We start from the raw sequence: 22058 nt of genomic DNA, 5'->3' as shown, positions 1-22058 counted from the left end.
AGCGAGCAAACCCGTAGGGGGAAGCGACAATATTTCCCTTCGAAGCCTGCTAGCCGAGACAACAGAAAATGAAACTGGTCCCTTTTACTCCCTCCGTCCGAAAATACTTGTCGGAGGAATGGATGTATTTCCGGACGGAGTAGATAACAGAGTCAAAGGTCTTTACTTCTTGACATCTTCATGAAATGCGGGTACTCATAAGCAGCAACAACATTACTCGTAATGAGCCTTCCAGATACAAATTGCAGATTGCTCATGTGAAATAATCTCCGATAAAATATTTTTCAACTGGTTATCATGCATTTTTAAATAATATTAAAGGTTACACTGCACGAACTAAAATGGACTTATTAAGGGTAATATGGACTTTTTTAGGGGTATATTGACTTTTTTTAGAAAAGGATACTTTTCCTGGTGCACCAAGAAGAAACTAAAAATTTGTTTCTCACTGCCAAAAAGGCCCTTCCCAGCCCAACAACAGATGACGACATAGGCGCTCAACCCGGCCCGTCCTAAGCCCGCAAAATTTGTCTTCTATTTTTATTTCATCTTTTTTATTTTGAAACTTATTATTATCTGTCTTCCGTTGAGCCACACCGAAACCCCAGCACGAGCACCCGCAATGGACAGGCTTATCTCTTCGCCGCTCCACCTCACCCGCGCGCCCGCCTCCTCCTCCGCCGCCTCCAGGCCACGCGCCGGCGGCCACCACCACCTCCTCCCTGCCGCCGCCGCGCCAAGGTCCTTCGCGCCCCTCCACGGCCTCGGGCTGCACCCTCTCGCGCCGCTCCTCCCCAGGTCGCCCCTGCCCCTCCTCGCCGCGGCCTCCGCCTCCTCCCGCGCCGACGCCGTCAATCCCGCGCCACCGGAACAAGATGACGAGGCCGCCGTGCAGGCTCCGCCCAACGGATTCACCCGCTTCTTCCAGAAGGTCAGTGCGCCAGTGCTCTGCTCTGCTCTGTTCCCTCCATTGCCTGAACCTGAATTCTCGGCCACAAACGACGAACCAGACGTGAAATGGGATAAGGCGGCGAAATTCACGTTCTTCCGCGCGGAAATCTGCAGGTCGCGTCGGCCGCGGCTGTCGCCTTGGTAGCGGCGCTGGTGGTGGCCGCAGTCGGGCCGTCGTCCATGGTGCCGCCGGCGCTGGCCTCGGCGCTGCACGGGCACTCGCACACGGCGGTCGTCACGGCGGGCCGGAGCATCTTCAAGTCGGAGCTACTGGGCAGCGCGTGGACGGGGTTCCTGGCCGGCTGCCTGCACACGCTCTCGGGCCCGGACCACCTGGCCGCGCTGGCGCCGCTCTCCATCGGGCGGTCGCCGGTGGAGAGCGCGGCGGTGGGCGCGCTCTGGGGCTGCGGCCACGACGCCGGCCAGGTCATGTTCGGCCTGCTCTTCCTCGGCCTCAAGGACCGGCTCCACATCGAGGTGCTCCGCACCTGGGGCACCCGCGTCGTCGGCCTCACCCTGCTCGTCATCGGCGCCATCGGCATCCGGGAGGCCACCCAGGCGGCGCCCTGCGTCGCCGCCGCGCTCGAGGGCGGCGCGCACCAGCACGGCGGCAACAACAGCAACGCGCTGGAGAAGGCGCTGCTGGGCGCCGGCGGCAAGAAGAAGGAGATCAGCTTCGCGACGTTCGCCACGGGGATCGTGCACGGGCTGCAGCCGGACGCGCTCATGATCATCCTGCCGGCGCTGGCCATGCCGTCGCGCGCCGCGGGGGCCGCCTTCCTCGGCATGTTCCTCGTGGGCACCGTGCTGTCCATGGCCAGCTACACCGTGCTCATCGGCACCTGCACCGAGGCGCTCAAGGAGAGGGTGCCCCGGATCACGGAGAAGCTCACCTGGGCGGCCTCCCTCGTCGCCATCTCCATGGGGGTCGCCATCGTCGTCAGCGAGTCCTTCGGGGTGAGCCTGTACTGAACCACTTATCATCATCGTCCTCCCCTTCGCCTGCAACAACAACAACAACGACGACGACGACGACGACATTGCCTTGCTTCGAATCGAACGAATGAACCCGCCATGGAAATTTTGCTACGTCACGTCCTTCCTCTTGAGATCGAGCAGCAGCAACTAGGATGTAGTTTACGAATCAAGAAAGAAATCTTATGTTAGAATTTGCCTTAGCTGCTGCTGAGACGAGTGGCAGTTTGCCGCCATTGTTGTTATGATGATCTGGAATTCTGGATGCACTACCAACTTTACTTGAGCGATTGGCCGGAAGAAATTCAGGAAATGCCCCGTTTCCTATTGTGATGGTTGCTGCTGCTGGTTAATTCTCGTTTTTGTACCGCGACGAGGTTCTTCATGGACCAACCTTAGCACATTGTTTCTGAACAGACCCTTCTATAGTGTTCTTCAAATTTCAGAGGTTTGTGGTAGCTTAAAATTTGTACTTGTTTCATTTCTCTTGTCTCTGATACGAAAAGGAAGAAAGGCTTGGTGGAACAAAAAAAATGGCAGAGTTAAAATCCATACAGTGAGCCGAGCTCAACTGGTTGGGGGGAGTAGATGTACAAATCCAATACCTGGGTTCAAATCCTCATGGAGACGAATTTAGATTCCTATTTATTCTTGAGGACCAGACTGGGAAAGTGGAATTCTCCCCCAGTTTAAAGGATCTCTCTACGTATATTCAGGCCCGTATTTCAGACACATTCTGATTTTTTGGTATATACATGGGGAACATTTTTTTGATATACGTTGAACATTTTTCAAATACATGATGTATTTTTTTTCAAATACTTGTTTTGATGTTTTTTTGAATACATGTTAAAACATTTTCCAATACACGCTGAACATGTTTTTCAATGGCATGAAACATTCTTTTTAACTAGAGAAATATTTTTTACATTATATATATATTTTTTCCTAAAATGCCATGATTATTTTTGGAATAGTTCTGGGAAGGTTCTATGGACCTGTTTTAGAACCTTCCACTGGTTTTTCTTTTGTTTCTCGGTGTTTTTGACTAGGTTTGCTTTTGTTTTTTTCTTGTTTTTCCTTTATTTATTTATTTCAAATACATCTCTACTTTTTTATACATATTGTATATTTTTCCTATACACGCTTAACTTTTTTGGCACATGTTGATTATTTTACAAATACAAGAATGATTTTTTATTGTTTGAACATTTTTTATTACATGAGGAATATTATTATTGTACGATAAAAAATATGCAAAACATGACATTTTTGGCATTATATCGTTTTTTTCTAAAATTGCACGAACATCTTTTTTTGAACATGAGGAAACCTTTTAAAAATGTCACATACATTTTTTCTGAATGGTAAGAAACAGTTTACTGAATGGTAAGAAACAGTTTAGTAAACTCGGGAGAACATTATTGCATTGTTTAAACATGAGCTACCCTATGTGATTGTGATCCAACTAATGTAATCTCTTTTTTAGGGGATGTGTAATCCCTCATTGGTGTGTTTATTGTGGTATGATGATTTGCACATTATTATCAGACCTATGTATGGTTTGTTTTGATTCTTATGAGCTATTTGCCGCATAATTTAAAAACATATATGCTCTCCTACCTATCACACATTGCATTGCCCATGTTTAAATGAATTGTCTCAAAAAGGGGTGATACGTCTCCAATGTATGTATAATTTTTTATTGTTCAATGCTATTATATTATCTGTTTTGGATGTTTATTAGGTATTTATATGCTATTTTATATTATTTTTGGGACTAACCTCTTAACCGAGGGCCCAATGCCAGTTTCTGTTTTTTTTTTGCCTATTTTAGAGTTTTCGCAGAAAAGGAATACCAAACGGAATCCAAACGGACTAAAACCTCCGCGATGATCTTTCTTGGACCAAAAGCAAAGCAGAAGACTTGGAGATGAAGTCGGAGACGCAGCGAGGAAGCCACGAGGCAGGAGGGCGCGTCCCCCACCCTCGTGGGCCCCTTGTAGCTCCCCTGACCTAGTTCCTTCGCCTATATATACTCTTATACCCTGAAAACATCTAGGAGAGCCACGAAACCACTTTTCCACTGCCACAACCTTCTGTACCCGTGAGATCCCATCTAGGAACCTTTTCCGGTGTCCTGCCGAAGGGAGATTCGATCACGGAGGGCTTCTACATCAACACCATTACCTCTCCAATGAAGCATGAGTAGTTTACCATAGACCTTCGGGTCCATAATTATTAGCTAGATGACTTCTTCTCTCTCTTTAATTCTCAATACCATGTTCTCCTCGATGTTCTTGGAGACCTATTTGATGTAATATTCTTTTGCGGTGTGTTTGCCGAGATCCGATGAATTGTGGATTTATGATCAAGATTATCTATGAATATTATTTGGTTCTTCTCTGAATTCTTATATGCATTATTTGATATTTTTGCAAGTCTCTTCGAATTATCGGTTTAGTTTGGCCTACTAGATTGATCTTTCTTGCAATGGGAGAAGTGCTTAGCTTTGGGTTCAATCTTGCGGTGTCCTTTCCCAGTGACAGCAGGGGCATCAAGGCACGTATTGTATTGTTGCCACCGAGGATAAAAAGATGGGGTTTATATCATATTGCATGAGTTTATCCCTCTACATCATGTCATCTTTCTTAATACGTTACTCTGTTCTTATGAACTTAATACTCTAGATGCATGCTGGATAGCGGTCAATGTGTGAAGTAATAGTAGTAGATGCAGGCAGGAGTCGGTCTACTTGACACGGACGTGATGCCTATATTCATGATCATTTTCTTAGATATCATCATAACTATGCGCTTTTCTATCAATTGCTCGGCAGTAATTTGTTCATCCACCGTAATATTTGCTATCTTGAGAGAAGCCACTAGTGAAACCTATGGCCCCCGGGTCTCTTTTCCATTATATTGAATCTCGTTTACATCTTGCTAGTTTCCGATCTACTATTTTGCAATCTTTTACTTTCCGATCTATAAACCAAAAATATTTACTTTACCGTTTATCTACCTCTATCAGATCTCACTTTTGCAAAATGACCGTGAAGGGATTGACAACCCCTTTATCGCGTTGAGTGCAAGTTGTTGATTGTTTGTGCAGGTATTCAGTGACTTGTGCGTTGTCTCCTACTGAATTGATACCTTGGTTCTCAAAACTGAGGGAAATACTTACGCTACTTTGTTTGCATCACCCTTTCCTCTTCAAGGGAAAACCAAGGCAAGCTCAAGAGGTAGCAAGAAATTGCGTATGTTATTTGGGTTCAATCTTGCAAGTAATGTACCGTAGTGACAGAAAGTGAAAAATGATTGTATTGTGTTGTTGCCACTAAGGATGAAAAGATAGTTGAGTAGTAGTCCTTTAAACGCAGGGTGAAGACATTATACTATCAACACCACGTCATCATACTTATTACATATTCGGTTTTGCTTAATACTTTAATATGCATGTTGGATATCGATCTTGGGTGGAGCACTAGCTATAGATGCAGATGGATAAAGGTCTATGGATATTTGGACACGATGCCTATATGCAATTATGCTTGTATAATCATACTCATAAAAACTATAATTTAATGAATACACAATTGTAATTTGTTCACCATGCCATCTTCTTTTTTATTGGATAGATGCCACTAGTGAATTTGTGATCCCAATCCACTTTACTTCATTGCTTCCAACCTCGATCAAACATTCTTCACAATTCCTCGCTTTTATTTCTTTTGCTGCAATCACTACTTCCAAATACAAGTTGTTTTAATCCTTGTAACTAGCAAGCTAGTAAGACTGACAATCTTACCGGTTTTGATGGAGGCCGAGGCAAGTTTTGTATTGTGTGTGCATGTACTGATCATTGGTAGCAATTCAAAGCTCCTACTAGTTCAATAAACCTAAAGCTCCTACTAGTTCAATAAACCTAAAGCTCTTACTAGTTCGATAAACCTTAAGATCCTACTACTTCGATAAACCTAAAGGAGTGAAGTTGCTACTTGCCTACAAACCTCTACAGTCGGGGCCCAACACATTCCTGGTTTAAAGGAAGCACGGGCCATAGTAGTGCCTGCCATCGGTATAGTTTTCAATTTTTTTAATGTTAGTATTTAAGTGTTTTGTGTTTAGGATTATGGCAGATTTTTTCTACATTAAAGGTAAATCACCGGAAGTTTGTTTGACACTAGCCATTGGAAGTTCACCATGCCATTGGCATCTCAAATACTAGGGGCGGACCCTTTTAGGAAGCCATCGGTACTTTTTTCTAACAAAATCACTGTTAGTGTTTTGTGTTTAGGGTTATGGTCCAATTTTGTGTACATTAAAGATAAACAATTGGGAGTTTCATGTAGAAGTTTGACACTTTGTATGGTTACTTTGTTATTTGGGGCCATTAAATGAATTTCGAGGTATTTAAGGGAGGTAATGATATTTGAATTTTGAGGCAAACGAACTTGGGATAATTCCAAATTTGTAAGTGAGTTTGCTTTCAAACCTCACAGTTGCCCTTTTAAACTCTGATTCTTTCTGAGAGATGCTTCGATTTGTAAGTGAAGTACATCACAATGTTTTCATAACTCTCTCAAAATTCACCACACCTTTTAGGGGCCGTACCGTGACACCATGCCAAGTTTCATAGTATTTGTTACGATTCATTTACACCTGTTAGAAAATAAAAAAACAAATTACCTCCATTAAATACCTAGATATTCCTTTAGTGCGCTATAAAAATAGAAAATTTAAGCTAAAGAGTGCTAAAATTGTACATGCAATTTCACATAGTGCACCATCATATTCAAACCTAAGAAAACATTGGACCATAATTCTTAACAAAAAGATACTAAGAAGACACAATATATAAACCTAAAATATTGACCAGTGGCAGGCCTCACTCTAGTTTTTACTGGCCTACACTCGGCCTAAATGTAGCCCACGCTTGGCCCAAACGTTGCTCCAGCCGTGTCTCACTTTCTTCTCCAGCCACCCCTAAAAAAAACATCTCCAGCCGCCGCCCCCATCTACCTCCTCCCCCCGATCCCCTTCTCCCTACGCCCACCTCCCCGGCTGCGCCCTCTCTCTTCCCCGCCGGCCGCGTTTCCAGCCGGCAGCTGAGTCCACACCGGCCGCGTATCAATCCCCTTCGTCGCCGCCCACCGGTCCAAGCTATTCCCCTCCCGAAACCCTCCCTCGCTTCCACCGACCGGCCGGCCGACCATGCCGCAGCTGCCGGACGAGCTCCTGGAGGAGATCTTCCTCCGCCTCCCGCCGGACGAGCCCGCGGCGCTCGTGCGGGCCTCCCTCGCCAGCAAGCCCTGGCTCGCCCTCCTCACCGGCACCGCCTTCCGCGGCCGCTACCGCGAGTTCCACGGCGCTCCCCCGATGCTGGGCTTCCTCTACTCGGTGTTCGACGTCTCCGGCCACGAGGGAGACCCCGCCCCACTCCTCGTCTCCACCTCCAAGTTCCGCGCGCGCATTCCGGACTTCGCCAGTACGGACCAGGACTTTGATTTGGTTGTGTGGGACTGCCGCCATGGCCGGGTTCTCCTCGGGGATGCGGATTTGTCTTCTAGGCTGCTCGTGGTTTGGGACCCCATGACGGGCTGCACTCGGCAGCTGGATGGGCCGGACGATATTGGCAAGATCGCGGTGCTCTGCGCGGTGAGCGGCTGCGACCACCGCTCGTGTCACGCCGGCCCGTTCAAGCTGGTCTGCGTCGCCGTGGACGATAGTGTAGATGGTGAGCATGTTGCACGCGTATGCGTGTCGTCGCCGGACATGGGTGACTCTGATGAGTGGAAGGAGCAGTGCCCTGGTCTTGATGTTGCAGCGGATGCATTCATCTATGATATACCCGCTGTCCTCCTCCACGACGCACTCCACTTCATACTTGGGTACTACGATGATAATCGTGTGGGAATTCTCAAGTACAGCTTGGCCTCTGATTCTTTATCATTGATTGATGTGCCGTTTGCCGCTCGTGCCGATATCCTCATGGCCATGAAGGATGGCAGTCTGGGGATTGCACATGTGGACAGCAGGTTAACCCTCTACGTGTGGTCCAGACAAATAGATTCCAACGGAGTTGCGTCATGGACTCATGGTAGAGTTGTGGATCTTAAGAACAATATCCCTATTAAAAATCCCAAGAGAATACCTAGTCTGATCGGATCTGTGGAGGGCAGTGATATCATTTTCGTGAACACGGGTCATTGCGTCTACGAGATTGATCTCAAGACACTAGAGTGGAAGGAGCGAATGAAGGGGCGCAACTTCCATTGTTTGATTCCGTACATGAGCTTCTACAATCCTCCAGGTATATCTACATGTCTTTCTTCTTTTATGATTCATGAACAACTCTTAGCTAGGTAACTATTTATCAGTTAGTGAAGTCAGCAAAACATCGATGCCTAATCTGATTGAAAATTGTGTTTGAAATTTGCTCCAACAAATTTCAATTCCAATGTAATAATTGAAGGTTACAATTTTTATGCTTTCTTAATTGGCAATTTATGTGATATAGTATCATGTCATATCCTCTGTTGAATCACATGGATAAAACTGTGTTTGCAGAAAGGATGATCCCTGGTGATGCGTCACGTTGAGAATGCGCGGTTGAGTATGCAGGATGCTACTACTCATCAATAAGAAACATGACAACTTGGAGGCATACTACTTAGTAGACTTTGGGTGCAGTGGTGCCTGCATGTTTTCTCATATTAGTGTTGGCTTTTGTCTGTTAGTTTGACAGTTTCACCGTGTCGTCGTTTGCGTAAGTAGGTGAACCGTAAGTAGATGTCCAGAACTAGCGGCTCCCTGATATTTCTATCGATATAGATAATTTTGTTTGCACTACACCTACATTTCAAGTGCCAATGTGATGTTGCTGCAGTTCTGTTAGAGAGCGATGCTACTGAAGAGTATAGATTTAAACTGGTGTCTTGAGCTGTAAGTTTATAGAGATCTAACAGAGTAACATGATATGAGCTGTGTCACTGCATGGGGATCTAACAGAGCTCTCACTTGTTTTAGAAAACCCGCATAAAGTTCTCACTTAATCCAGTAGCTCCATGGAATGTTAGGTCCATGTAGTGAGATGAAAATGTGGTCAGAGAACAAGGCTATAGTGATCAATGCAATTGTCTTGGTAGTATAATTTCCAGACTGACTCCACTGATTTTTCTTCTTACATAAGATTTGCTATTACTCGAGATCATGAGCACACATTTCTCTGTGCTTTCTCTAAGTCTATCCTTCACGGGCACAACGAATTGCATTTTAAGTTGGCTGATTTTCTGCATGTCATGTGAATGCCTTGGATTTACATGACCCGCCCGTCTCTCTTCCACTTTTATTTCAGATGTGGTTTCTTTACAGTAGGATATATATTTTGATCTTTTTTTGTATCCAATATTTTGATCTTATTTGTGCACAATGCTGCAGAATTCTCTAGTCAACAGGAAAGATGGTCACTAGGAGGCAACATGGAGCTTGCGATTAACTGTGTCACTAGCTGGTAGGTGTTTTTGGTGGTGCTTACTTTTCCATGCTGTTCTTGGCTGTTGTAAGTTTTCCATGCTTTTCCACTTGACGTGTAGTACCTCCGTTCCATAATTTTTGTCGTGGTTTTAGTTCAAAGAATTATGGAACGGAGGGAGTAATAGTGTGGTTTCTGGCATGCGCTTGTGACGTAGGCATGGGCCTGGGCTGTCAGGTCTCAGGTGACTTACAAATCTGACTGGGGTTTATCCTCCTTCTTTAAAAGCGAAATGTGATTCTGAAATCTGAATTGACCATGCATGGCTCAAGTACTAATTTGGTTTTGAGCGGTTAAATCTTGGCCACAGGCCACCTGTTAAACTAGACCAGTTGGTTTTAACGTCGGTTATGGCACCGCTTATATTCCGGGAAGTGTTGCTTTATTCATCGGCACTTGAAGAGTGAGGATCATCTAACAAGATTGTTGGGACACATACCCAGTTCTGAAGTATGCGGAAGGGTGGCCCCGGGCGATGCGGCACATTGAGAATGCACGGTTGAGTATGCTGGATGCTATTCATAAATAGGAAACATGACAACTTGGAGGCATGTTGTGTGATGAATTATGTCAGTACTTGGTACGTAGCTCTTTTGGTGCAGTGGTGCCTGCATGTTTTCTCATATTAGTGTTGGCTTTTGTCTGTTACTTTGACAGTCTCCCCGTCTCGTTGTTTGCATAAGTGGGTGAATGGATTATCTTGTAGTAAACCTTTCATTTCTTGCACGCATGTGAGCCGTTGTTAAATTTATATATGCATCTGCAAAGAGTGTCTTAATTCTACAGTTTGCTATCCCAACTTTGATCTAGTCTCTGAATTCATCTCCAAAAGGGTTATCTTTGGTGAGCAGATGCTGATGGCATGTCCAGAACTAGTGGCTCCCTGAATTTTTTTTATTGAAGTAGATAATTTTGTTTGTGCTACACCTACATGTCAAGTGCCAATGTGATACTGCAGTTTTTTTTGGTGTGTGAGTGGACATAACAGTACATTGCGCTGTCCATGCAGTGAGATGAGGATGCTTGATCAGAGTGCAAGGCTATAGTGATCATTACCATTGTTTTGGTTTATAATAATTTCCAAACAGATTCCTTGATTTTCCGTACTTCTTACATAAGACCCTTCACTCAAAATCACGAACACAACATTTCTCTGTGCTTTCCCTAAGTTCATCCTTCATGGGCACAACAAATTTGTCATTTGAGACAGGCTGATTTTCTGCATGTCATATGTGAATGCCTTGGATTTACATGACCTTCCCGTATCTCTTCCATATTTTCTCCATATGTATTTTTTTGTATAGTATAAGGCATATATATCTGGATCTTATTGGTGCACATTGCTGGAGTATTTGCTTGGTATGCTTCCATATTATGTTGAAGAGCAAGAATGCAGGATGCCTCTCTAGTCAACAGGAAAGATGGTCATTGGGAGGCAAGAGGCTTGCGAATAACCATGTCTTGATTGGTGGCGCTTTTCATGCTGTTCTTGGCCTTTGTCAGGGTTTGCTCTATGTGGACATGTCCAGAGCTGCTATTTTCTGTTGCCCAACAGATGATGATGGCCTCTACATGTCAAGTGATGTTCACACTGCAGTAATTCTTTTTAGGAAGCAACGTTAATGCAGTACACTTTGGTTTAGGAGGAGGAAAATCACTTGACGTTGCAAACTGGGCCGATAAACCGAAGGAACTTGAGATCACAAATGGCAGAAACAAACTGGGGCGATAAACCGAAGGAACTTGAGATCACAAATGGCAGAAACAAATGCAGGGCTTCAAATCACAGAAAAGTGAAACAATACGTTTGAGTTTGAGTGCTTCACTTGTCGTGCTTATGACTGAAACCATCACTGCCCTCTCCAGTAATTGCAAACCAGACGGAGGAATTGTGAGTAAACGAGTACTGATGCTTGTGTTGCTAGTTTGCCACCTACAGAAACATGTCTGAAACATGTATAGGTCAGCATCTCCAGGACATTTCTCTTGAGGCGCCTCCTCCTCCAGCTTGCCTTGCACCGGTGGAGCCTGCTGATCTTGTCGCTGCATAGACCGTCGTTCAGCGATCAAGCCGCCAGGCCATCTACTCAATCTTCGCCTTGGCGGCGGTCCGGTCGGCGTTCTGCTGACACGGTCTTCTTGGCTTCGCATTGAGTTGGGTGCCGTTGCACCGTTTGTATTGCAGGAGATTATGTGCAGCACAAGCATCTACCCTTGGAATTTCTTTTTATTTACTAATTTCTGACTCTTTTTTTTATTTTTTTAAAAACCGTGGATTTTTCATATTTGCGAGATTTTTTTTCAAATTAACATTTTTTGTCAATTTCAAGAACTGCTAAAATTATTGAATTTTTTTTCAAATTTATGATCTCCCAAATTCATGCACATTTTTTTTTCAAATTCAAGAACTTTTCTCAAATTTAAGAATGGTTTTTCTATTGAGCGAACACTTTCCTAACCCGTATTTTTTTTAAAAGTCATTGGTCATGGTCAACAATCATGGTTAGCCGAGCGAGCACCCGCACTGTTGAGCCGACCCACGAGAGTGGGCCGCGTGTGTGCTGGCTGGCCCCACTTGGCGCATAAGGTCTCATATAGGAGCTCTCTTTCAGGGAGCCAATCTCACACACAGCCAACGCGCTGCAGCTAAGTGGGCACGCCCAGTGCGGGACCTAGCATTGCCTGTTCGGTTTCTTTTTCTCTACTACTCAATTTTTTTTACTTTTTTACAATAAAATTTGTTCATGAATTTCAGTGAGTGTTATGAAATCTGAAAAATGTTCACAAGTTCAACACATGTCCATGAAATAAAAATATATGCAAAAACAATTACGTGAATTCATAGAATGTTCACGAATTCACAAAAGAATCCTGATTTAAAAAATGTGCGCAAATTAAAAAGAGTTCATGAAATTCACAAAATGTCCACAAAATTGAAAAGGTTTGTAAATTAAAAATTGTTTGTGATTTGATAATTGGTTAATTAATTTGAACAAATTTTTTTGCAAAATTGAAAAATATTCATGATTTCAATGAAAAGTTCATGAATTCAAAAAACTATTTGTAAACTTCAAAAATAAAGTTCATGAATTTCATATTATATGTTAGTGAAGTTGAAAAAGGTTCGTAAAATAAAAAAAAAATGCAAATTAAAAATATGGTTGTGAAATCCAAAAGATGTCGGTTAATTTGAAAATGCAAAAGTAAATAAAAAAGTGAAAAGCAGGAAAAAAAATCGCCACATGTCGCGTTCTGGACGCTCGCTTCGGACTTTGTTTCTTTATTACTCCGCACGTGATTTTTGCTTTTTTTTTTGGTTTTTTGATTTTCCACCGGTCTTACTTAGCTTTTCGACAAAAAAGTTTTGAATTATTTTTTTGCGCGTAAAAACATGTTTGGTTCTGCTTCTGCGTGCCTCTCGTAAACAAAAAAAAAACTATTTTTTGCTTCCGTGAGAGGTACCTCTCAAAAACGAAAAAAACATATTTTCATTTTTTTTTCGAGAGAGGCACGACGTGCCTCTTGGAAACGGAAAAAAACATGTTTTTCTTTATTTTCTTCCTTCCGCGAGAGGCATGCCCGTGCCTCTCATAAGCGGCTTTCGTAAAGGGGGAAAAATGTGCTCCCGTATGGTTTTTGTCCGTTTTTTTCATAAAAAAGATTCGCCAAAACGGATCTAGTTTAAATATCTCGACGCGAGGAATCTAACAATGAAAACAGTTCGAGATTTGGATGCACGATTTAAGAGATAAAACGTTTTGAATAAACGGATCTACGAAAAAAGCGAACAATCTCAGGGTTGAGATTTGTCGCAATTTGGGAAGATGGAAGTGATCTTTAGAACACCACGTGATTTGGCCATCTCGCTCAGTATAATAAGCAAGATAAAGTAGCACCCGTTCTCATGCGCTCGTTATTGGCACGCTTAGATTAACCTTACTTTTTTATACTAGCTATTGTTTTCCTAAAGAATTCTGATCTATGATGTGTGTCGGATGTATTTTTCTTCTTTAAAAATACGGAAATACTGACGTCACACGTGTGGGCGTTCCCCAACTCGCCCACACGCCTGGATCATCGTTCACTGTCTTTTGCACGAATCTTGACACGAAAAGGTGAATTTGGTGTGCCACGTAGGACAAGCCCCGTTTGTGGCGTGTAGGTAGTTGGTCCGCACGCCGGTTTTTCCTCCGAGGTCAGCGGTTGCGAGTCAGGGCATGCGGTGGAACTGCCGTCATGCCCGCACGCCATGCCCAACTGCGGTTGTCGTCTCCCACGACTTGCCACTCGCGCTCTCCTCGCGGTTCATTACTGCCAACCCACCATCCACACCAGTTGCATTCGATTGAGGAGAAATCGAGAGGAGAAGGTGATGGCGGCGGTGGAAGAGTCGACCGCATTCGCGGCCGTTGGTGGGGCTCACCGGACCGGAGCATCGTCGCCGGAGCAGTCGCAGATTGAAGGTAAGGCTCCCTCTGTGCTCACATTCCTGCGTGCGATTTCTGCCGCCCTCCCTCTGTGGTCAATCTCCCCTCGAGTTTCCTCGAGATTTCGGCCGATTCGCGGTGCTCCAGCGTCCCCGTCGGCGGTGGAGTCACGTGCTTGCCATTTAGGGTGGCATTGCGCAGTTTCGTCGCCGCCGCGGTGGCAGTCATGTCGGTGTGGCTCGCCCGGTCCGCAGCCACATCTGTATCTTGCTTGTGTTTGTGCGGGGATTTTCTAGATGTTAGTTCTGATTTTGCCTCGAAATGCTATGGCCATCGGTGTAGGGCGTTTTTTGTTGTTGAATTCAGGGTATTATAGTTGCGGTTGAACCCTAGATCTAGTTAGGTGCATTTTCAAACTGTAGGATAATGGCAGTCATGGCATTTTCAACAACTACCATCACTGATGGCAACTAATTTTCTGAATCAACCATGTCAGTTGTAGGATAATGTCAGTTTGTGAGATCCAATTCAGGGAGTAATTTTTGTGTATGATTTCTACCTCTAGGTAGTTGCAAACTTAAGTGTGTGATCATGGCAGCCATGGCAATTTTCATTGCATTTGTTTACTCACGACTATGCTTTCAAGTGGCAACTAATTTTGTGAATACACCATGCCTGTTGCCATGTCATATGCAGGATAATGGCAAATTGACTGTACGATAGACTCAATTGCGTTTGCCATGCTGACTTGTGATAGCTGAACATATTTGAATGTATTACATGGCAACTCATTTTTATATGAGGCCAGAGTGTTAGTTGCCACATTATATGTTGTGCAGTGGAAGTTGTCTGCCCTTTTTTGAAGTGCCTTGTGTTAACATGGCAACTTGAACCTAGAAGATGTGATGTGTACATTTTTATGAAGCCAATGTGTTAGTTGTCATATTTCATGTTGGACAATTCTAGGGGGTGGGTGTTCCTATGCTCTGCCTCATTTGCCACTTTCATTGGAGCCAACATGGCACATAGATTCTGCTAGCTGGCAACTGCTTCCTTCAGAAACACATACACGTCTAGTTGCCATGTTTTTGCAATTGCTTTTCCATTTGATTATTTTTCTGCCTTTTTGTGCATGTTAAGCACATGGCAATTACTGCCCTCTTTAGATGCTTAAACTTTGGGGCAACCATTGAGTTTTCAATTTTGTTCATCGATGATATCCAGTGAATATTTTACTTTATGCATTTCTTTCCGTATCCGTCAGTTGTGTTTTCATTTCACCCTAACGTGTGTTTTGTTCTTACGTAGCACAATGACTCGCGGCGACCATCAAGATGATGATGATGATTTCATGGATGTACCGCAACAGAATTGCGCGACTGGTCGGACAAAAGATGGCGATGAGGTCACTTTCCACCCCCATATGTTTTAATGTCACATTGAGTTTTCAATCCTCTGTTAGAACTAAATTTTCATGACATTGAACATGGCAACAAATGATCCTTTTTCTGTTATGCAGAAGAAGAAACGTCACCGCAATAGGGCTTCGCAAGAACGCCTGACTATATTGACCAATGAATTTACTGATGAGCAGAAGGGAGCTGCCGGTGAGATGGGGATGCAGGCTCTAATGGATGTTCGATGCAAGAACCTAGTGAACCCTGTACGCGACTGGCTCGGTGAGATTCATGATCTTGCCTCCAGGGAATTCGTGATTCCGGGATGGGGAAGACTGCCTTTGGATGAGGAATCTGTTTCTGCACTTTGGGTGTGCCCCATGGAGAAATCAAAGTCCCGTATGAGGTGAATAATAAGATTGAGGATGCCTTGTTCGCACGTTTGTTTCCTGGGATGTCATCCATGCCGAATACAACTGTGCTGGCAACTTCGCTAGAGGGCATGAAAACCCATGGCGAGGTATTTAAGATGAAGCTGCTCATGTACTTGATCTCAGCTGTCTTTGCGCCTACCACATCTCTTCTCCCAAGCTACAAGTGCTTCCCCATCCCGGTGAATGCTCTCTCTCTACTTCTTTTTCCCTTCATTTTTTTGATTTTGAGGTTATTGGAAGCTAGTCACTGCCATTTTTTGATGTTTTCATTTGAATGCTGATGCGACAACTTTTTGTCCTGAAATTGTGTTGTGCAGGCTAAGCTGAAGGACGTTAAGAACATGAATTGGTGTAAATTCATTGCGGACTTCCTGCATGATGCATTCTCGAACAAGATGTACTAGAAGGGCTGTCGCTTGCACCTAATGGTATTTTCCCCTACTCTTTTGCAAATACTCTTATCATGGTTCAATGTTTTTCCTAAATAAACATCACAACTGTTGATAAGTGTGAACCATACAAGATCGTGCATGGAAACCGTACAAGATCGTGCATGGCAACCCTTTGTTTCATTTTTATGTGAATCTTTTACATGTGAACGTGACTTTTGTTTGATCCATGGCATCTGTAGTTGCTGCCTACAAGGCAATAGCATTTTTCAACAACACAAAAGAGTGTTCATTTCATACATTCATTCTCTTTTATACAATCTTCATGGCAACCATATGCTAAGCTGGTGGCAGCTACCAGCATAACAAGATGGCAACTGCCAACACAGCATGATGGCAACTAACATAGATAGATGGCAAATCTTTTCCTTCATTCTCTTCAACTTGATGACTCAAGGAAACTACATACGCTTCTTTTCACCATAGCATGATTGCAACTGACATAGCTTTCTTTTTAATTGTGTATACCAGCATTTTTCAACAACACAAAAAAGTGTTCATTTCATACATTCATTCCCTTTTATACAATCTACATGGCAACCATGATGCCGAGATGGTGGCAGCTACCAGCATAACAAGATGGCAACTGTCAACACAGCATGATGGCAACTAACATAGATATATGGAAAATCTTTTTCTTCATTCTCTTCAACTTGATGACTCAAGGAAACTACATAAGCTTCTTTTCACCATAGCATGATTGCAACTGCCATCGCTTTCTTTTCTATTGTGTATACCAGCTCATGTACGTCGATGGTCTTGATCTATCCACCGTTGACTTTACTGGGATATGAGGCCTGCCGCCTCCACATAAGTTTGTTGTCTCTACGTAGATGTACGATGCTATCAAGGCTGCGCTTGCCGCAGACAGGGTAACTGATACGGAATATGGGAAACTGCAGGTTAGTTCTACCTTCTTTCTTGCACGACATTCTTCAATTTCGATGTTGCATAACATATGAAAAAAATCCCCATACGGCAACCATTTATGACTAACCAGAGATAAATACCTTGGCAGCCATGGCTGTCTGCACATGGCACCCATGTCTGACCCCATACGGCAACTCCGCCATCCGTGTCAAAACTCCTTTTTATTCCTCTTTTTGCAATACATGAAATGTTAGTCACTGGTCCTTATTTCTCTCTTACATCTTAGTTGTTTTTGCTATTTTCCAGCCGATGGTCAAGCATGCTATAGACTATAGTGTGTTTGGTGGGCCACCACAAAACTTTGGCAAGTGGATGGATGTGCATTCAACTCCATCTTGTCCTGCTGAGGTAATCAAGGATGTTTATTTTGTTTTTTGAAAAAAAAATTCTCTTTGCATTTTGGTATATCTCTATGGTTGTTTTGGATTTTTGTTCTTACGCACATGACTCTAATATCTTTGGTTATTGCTACTTTTTGTTTTTGTGCTCAGGCGAGGGCACTTGTTGAGCATCTAGTTGGGCAGTTTGCTTCTGGCATGACCAGCTTACTCGGGAAGTTAGTTGAGGGTTGGACGACACTTAATGGCTCTGACAGTGACACGGTTGCGAGGCAGTTCACATCATTCGTTGGAGAACGGACACATCGACCAACTGGTTACCATGGCCGGTATGACTATAACAGCTCACTGGAGCTCCCTGACACGCAAGATGAGCTAGATGGAGATGCTGGTCTCGACAAGACGATGATGATGACATGGAGAATGTGCAATGATAACCCACAAGTATAGGGGATTGCAACAGTTTTTGAGGGTAGAGTATTCAACCCAAATTTATTGATTCGACACAAGGGGAGCCAAAGAATATTCTCAAGTATTAGCAATCGAGTTGTCAATTCAACCACACCAGAAAGACTTAATATCTGCAGCAAAGTATTTAGTAGCAAAGTAGTATGGAAGTAACGGTAACGGTGGCAAAAGTAACAGTAGCAGTTTTGTAGTAATCGTAACAGTGGCAACGGAGAAGTAACTAAGCAAAGATCAATATGTGAAATGCTCGTAGGCAATGGATCAATGATAGATAATTATGTCGGATGTGATTCCTCATGCAACAGTTATAACATAGGGTGACACAGAACTAGCTCCAGTTCATCAATGTAATGTAGGCATGTATTCCGAATATAGTCATACGTGCTTATGGAAAAGAACTTGCATGACATCTTTTGCCCTACCCTCCCGTGGCAGCGTGGCCCTATTGGTAACTAAGTGATATTAAGGCCTCCTTTTAATAGAGTACCGGACCAAAGCATTAAAACTTAGTGAATACACGAACTCCCCAAACTACGGTCATCATCGGGAGTGGTCCCGATTATTGTCACTTCGGGGTTGCCGGATCATAACACATAGTAGGTGACTATTGACTTGCAAGATAGGATCAAGAATTCACATATATTCATGAAAACATAATAGTTTCAGATATGAAATCATGGCACTCTGGCCCTAATGACAAGCATTAAGCATGAAAAAGTCATAGCAACATCAATCTTAGAACATAATGAATACTAGGGATCAAACCCTAACAAAACTAACTCAATTACATGGTAAATCTCATCCAACCCATCACCGGCCAGCAAGCCTACGATGGGATTACTCACGCACGGCGGTGAGCATCATGAAATTGGTGATGGAGGATGGTTGATGATGACGATGGTGACAGATTCCCCTCTGCGGAGCCCCAAACGGACTCCAGATCCGCCCCCAAGGAAGATTAGGGCTTGGCGGCCGCTCCGTATCGTAAAACACGATGAATCCTTCTCTCTGGTTTTTTTCTCCCCGAAAGTGAATATATAGAGTTGGGGGTTGAGGTCGGTGGAGTCCCAGGGGGCCCACGAGGCAGGGGGGCGCCCTAAGGGGGGCGCCCTGCACCCTCATGGACAGGGTGTGGGCCCCCTGATGCTGATTCTTTCGCCAGTATTCTTTATTAATTCCAAAAATTTGCTCTGTGGATTTTCAGGTCATTTCGAGAACTTTTATTTCTGCACAAAAATAACACCATGGCAGTTCTGCTGAAAACAGCGTCAGTCCGGGTTAGTTCCATTCAAATCATGCAAGTTAGAGTCCAAAACAAGGGCAAAAGTGTTTGGAAAAGTAGATACGTTGGAGACGTATCAACTCCCCCAAGCTTAAACCTTTGCTTGTCCTCAAGCAATTCAGTTGACAAACTGAAAGTGATAAAGAAAAACTTTTACAAACTCTGTTTGATCTTGTTGTTGCAAATATGTAAATCTAGCATTCAAGTTTTCAGCAAAGATTATGAACTAACCATATTCCCAATAACATTTAGGTCTCATGTTTACTCATATCAATGGCAAAATCAACTAGCGAGCAATAATAATAAATCTTGGATGACAACACTTTCTCAAAACAATCATAGTATGATATAACAAGATGGTATCTCGCTAGCCTTTTCTGAGACCGCAAAACATAAATGCAGAGCACCCCTGAAGATCAAGGACTGACTAGACATTGTAATTCATGGTAAAAGAGATCCAGTCACAATCATACTCAATGTAAATTAATAGCAATGCATGCAAATGACAACGGTGCTCTCCAACTGCTGCTTTTTAATAAGAGGATGATGACTCAACATAAAAGTAAATAGATAGGCCCTTCACAGAGGGAAGCAGAGATTTGTAGAGGTGCCATAGCTCGAGTTTTGAAATAGAGATAAATAATATTTTGAGCGGCATACTTTCATTGTCAATATAACAACCAAGAGATCTCGATATCTTCCATGCTACACACATTATAGGCGGTTCCCAAATAGAATGGTAAAGTTTATACTCCCCCACCACGAACAAACATCAATCGATGGCTTGTCTGTGGCACCCCAGCTCAGACCGACTAGTTTACCATGCATTGCCATCCCAGAGACCTTGTCTTCTGGCAACACACAACAACTTGGTACAGAAAAGCAACCGCTTTATTGATGCTATCGGATCAGAGTTCATATTACAACAGTTAGTGAGGCCAGGCGGCACACACGGTGCGGCTGAACAATATGTACATTATTTAGTGAACATAAAGGGCCTCGATCATGACAACTATGCGGCAATGGAACAACATCGTAGTGGAACTCCATAGCACAGGGACACCAATGTGGACACGATCTAGACTCGGACAGCTCTCCTTTCCAACGAGACTTTCCTGAAATCTGGCATGACACGCCAGGTCAGTACATTGAATGTACTTGCAAGCTCACAACAAGCATAAACATAATGACAGACAATATCATGATATTTAACCGATTAATAACAATGCAACAATATGTCCAACATGCTGTGACTATGCTCAAGTGGTACTCGTCCCTTGGACTGGCTTACCGAACGTGATCATTTCCAGACCACAAACGTGATGAACACAGAGACAACCTCGTGATCCTTATGGCGATCACCACCCGACCAATAAATGGCACGTGATCCTTACGGCGATCACAACCCGACCAATAAATGGCCCGTGATCCTTACGGCGATCACAACCCAACCAATAAATGGCCCATGATCCTTACAACGATCACAACCCGACCAATAAATGGCCCGTGATCCTTATGGAGATCACAACCCGACCAATAAATGGCCCGTGATCCTTACGGCGATCACAACCCGACCACACCTGGTCCAACTCAACACGATGCCTTACTGCCATCACCTCAGTGCATACTTAGTGTGCAAATTTATTAAGTGTTAACCCATGGTGTACCCTAATTTCAAGCGTGTCCGTAACCGTGGACTCGGCTATCAATAGATTAATACACTATTCAGAGGTAGCGCACTCGACCCACACTACGAAACCCATGGCCTCGCACTCCCATTCGGGTGGACCAACGGCATTCCGACGAAACCACTTCATTGTCATGGCACTCTCCCGGCCAATCCGACTCAATCCCCATCAGGCTAGTCCTAGGTGGCCCCGTGTCTACCTCAAGACACATTGACCACCGTCATGGCCACGATCCACTCTGGGACCCGGTACCAAAAACTTAACAACGGGCTCACAAGGTTATGCCTGCTTACCAGGCCAGGGTACAGCACGCCCATAACCTTCCCTAGATGGAGGCACCGACCAGAGGCACGACAATGAAACGCATTAAGGCCGTCCCATACCGGCAAATGTGGTTGCACTGGGAAAAACTCGTTTCAGCGGCACCATGACCCGGTCAACAACGTATTCAAGTTGAGTTATTTATCAGTTTCAACTTAAAGTGAAAGTAACCGGTGTCATAATGCCATGACATGCATCACCAACATATGCATCACATATCAATGAAAATAACTAAGTCAACTACGCTCCCACAGAGCCATCATCAACTCATGATACTCCTCTGGTGAAGATCAAACCTCACTTAAACCAGAATCCTTTCTAGCAATCTTTCATTATGCAAAAATAATTTTACTGATTATTTATCTCCATGATCATATCATTTTATTATTACTCATTACTAAATTCTTGTTAGCTTATCAACAAGATTCACTTCAAACTTTCTGTCAATCAAGCATATTTAATATGACAAGCATCTAACAGAATATCATTATCATAATAATAATTTAAATGCATGAATAATCATAAGTTCAAGTAGGAAAATCACAAATATTGAAGTGGCACTATGAAAATGTTGTTGTGGCTTGCCTTAGTGCAGATGAGGTTCACAAGCCTCCTGGTGATCCTCAAGACAAGCCTGCTCTTCTGAAAATAAATAAAACCACAAAAAGAAAACATCAAGAAACCTTCTGAAAATTACCATAAAATCTAGACAAAAAGGAAAAATCCCATCTTTTGGGTGCTGCTAGATTTTTGGACAAAGAACACAATGCAAAAAGAATCAATGCATTTGGACTTATAGATAAAAAGTTATGGTTGTTTGAAGTTCTCTGGATTTAAATGAATTTGAATTAAAAATAAAATA

General features: G+C 43.6%; 2 protein-coding genes across 2 annotated transcripts; both read left to right on the top strand.

Moving 5' to 3' along the window:
- The first annotated feature begins 590 nt into the window (after positions 1-590).
- On the top strand, positions 591-2384 carry LOC119288082. The gene is made up of 2 exons (XM_037567701.1): positions 591-931; positions 1066-2384. Exons 1-2 carry the CDS (start codon positions 623-625, stop codon positions 1921-1923), a joined length of 1167 nt encoding a protein of 388 aa, XP_037423598.1. The 5' UTR covers positions 591-622; the 3' UTR covers positions 1924-2384.
- Positions 2385-6945: 4561 nt separating this feature from the next.
- On the top strand, positions 6946-10023 carry LOC119288081. The gene is made up of 2 exons (XM_037567700.1): positions 6946-8241; positions 8499-10023. Exons 1-2 carry the CDS (start codon positions 7143-7145, stop codon positions 8528-8530), a joined length of 1131 nt encoding a protein of 376 aa, XP_037423597.1. The 5' UTR covers positions 6946-7142; the 3' UTR covers positions 8531-10023.
- The last annotated feature ends 12035 nt before the right edge of the window (positions 10024-22058 follow it).

This window comes from Triticum dicoccoides, chromosome 4A (assembly GCF_002162155.2).
Source record: "Triticum dicoccoides isolate Atlit2015 ecotype Zavitan chromosome 4A, WEW_v2.0, whole genome shotgun sequence".
Taxonomy (NCBI): domain Eukaryota; kingdom Viridiplantae; phylum Streptophyta; class Magnoliopsida; order Poales; family Poaceae; genus Triticum; species Triticum dicoccoides.
The sequence above is the reverse complement of the archived record's forward strand: the minus strand, read 5'-3'. Positions and strand labels throughout refer to the sequence as shown.

Bases quoted from the DNA above. Each gene is read 5' to 3' on its own strand.
- LOC119288081 (XM_037567700.1), top strand. From the start codon at position 7,143: ATGCCGCAGCTGCCGGACGAGCTCCTGGAGGAGATCTTCCTCCGCCTC. The intron at 8,242-8,498 runs GTATATCTACAT...CTGTGTTTGCAG, and splicing joins GAGCTTCTACAATCCTCCAG to AAAGGATGATCCCTGGTGAT.
- LOC119288082 (XM_037567701.1), top strand. From the start codon at position 623: ATGGACAGGCTTATCTCTTCGCCGCTCCACCTCACCCGCGCGCCCGCC. The intron at 932-1,065 runs GTCAGTGCGCCA...GGAAATCTGCAG, and splicing joins TCACCCGCTTCTTCCAGAAG to GTCGCGTCGGCCGCGGCTGT.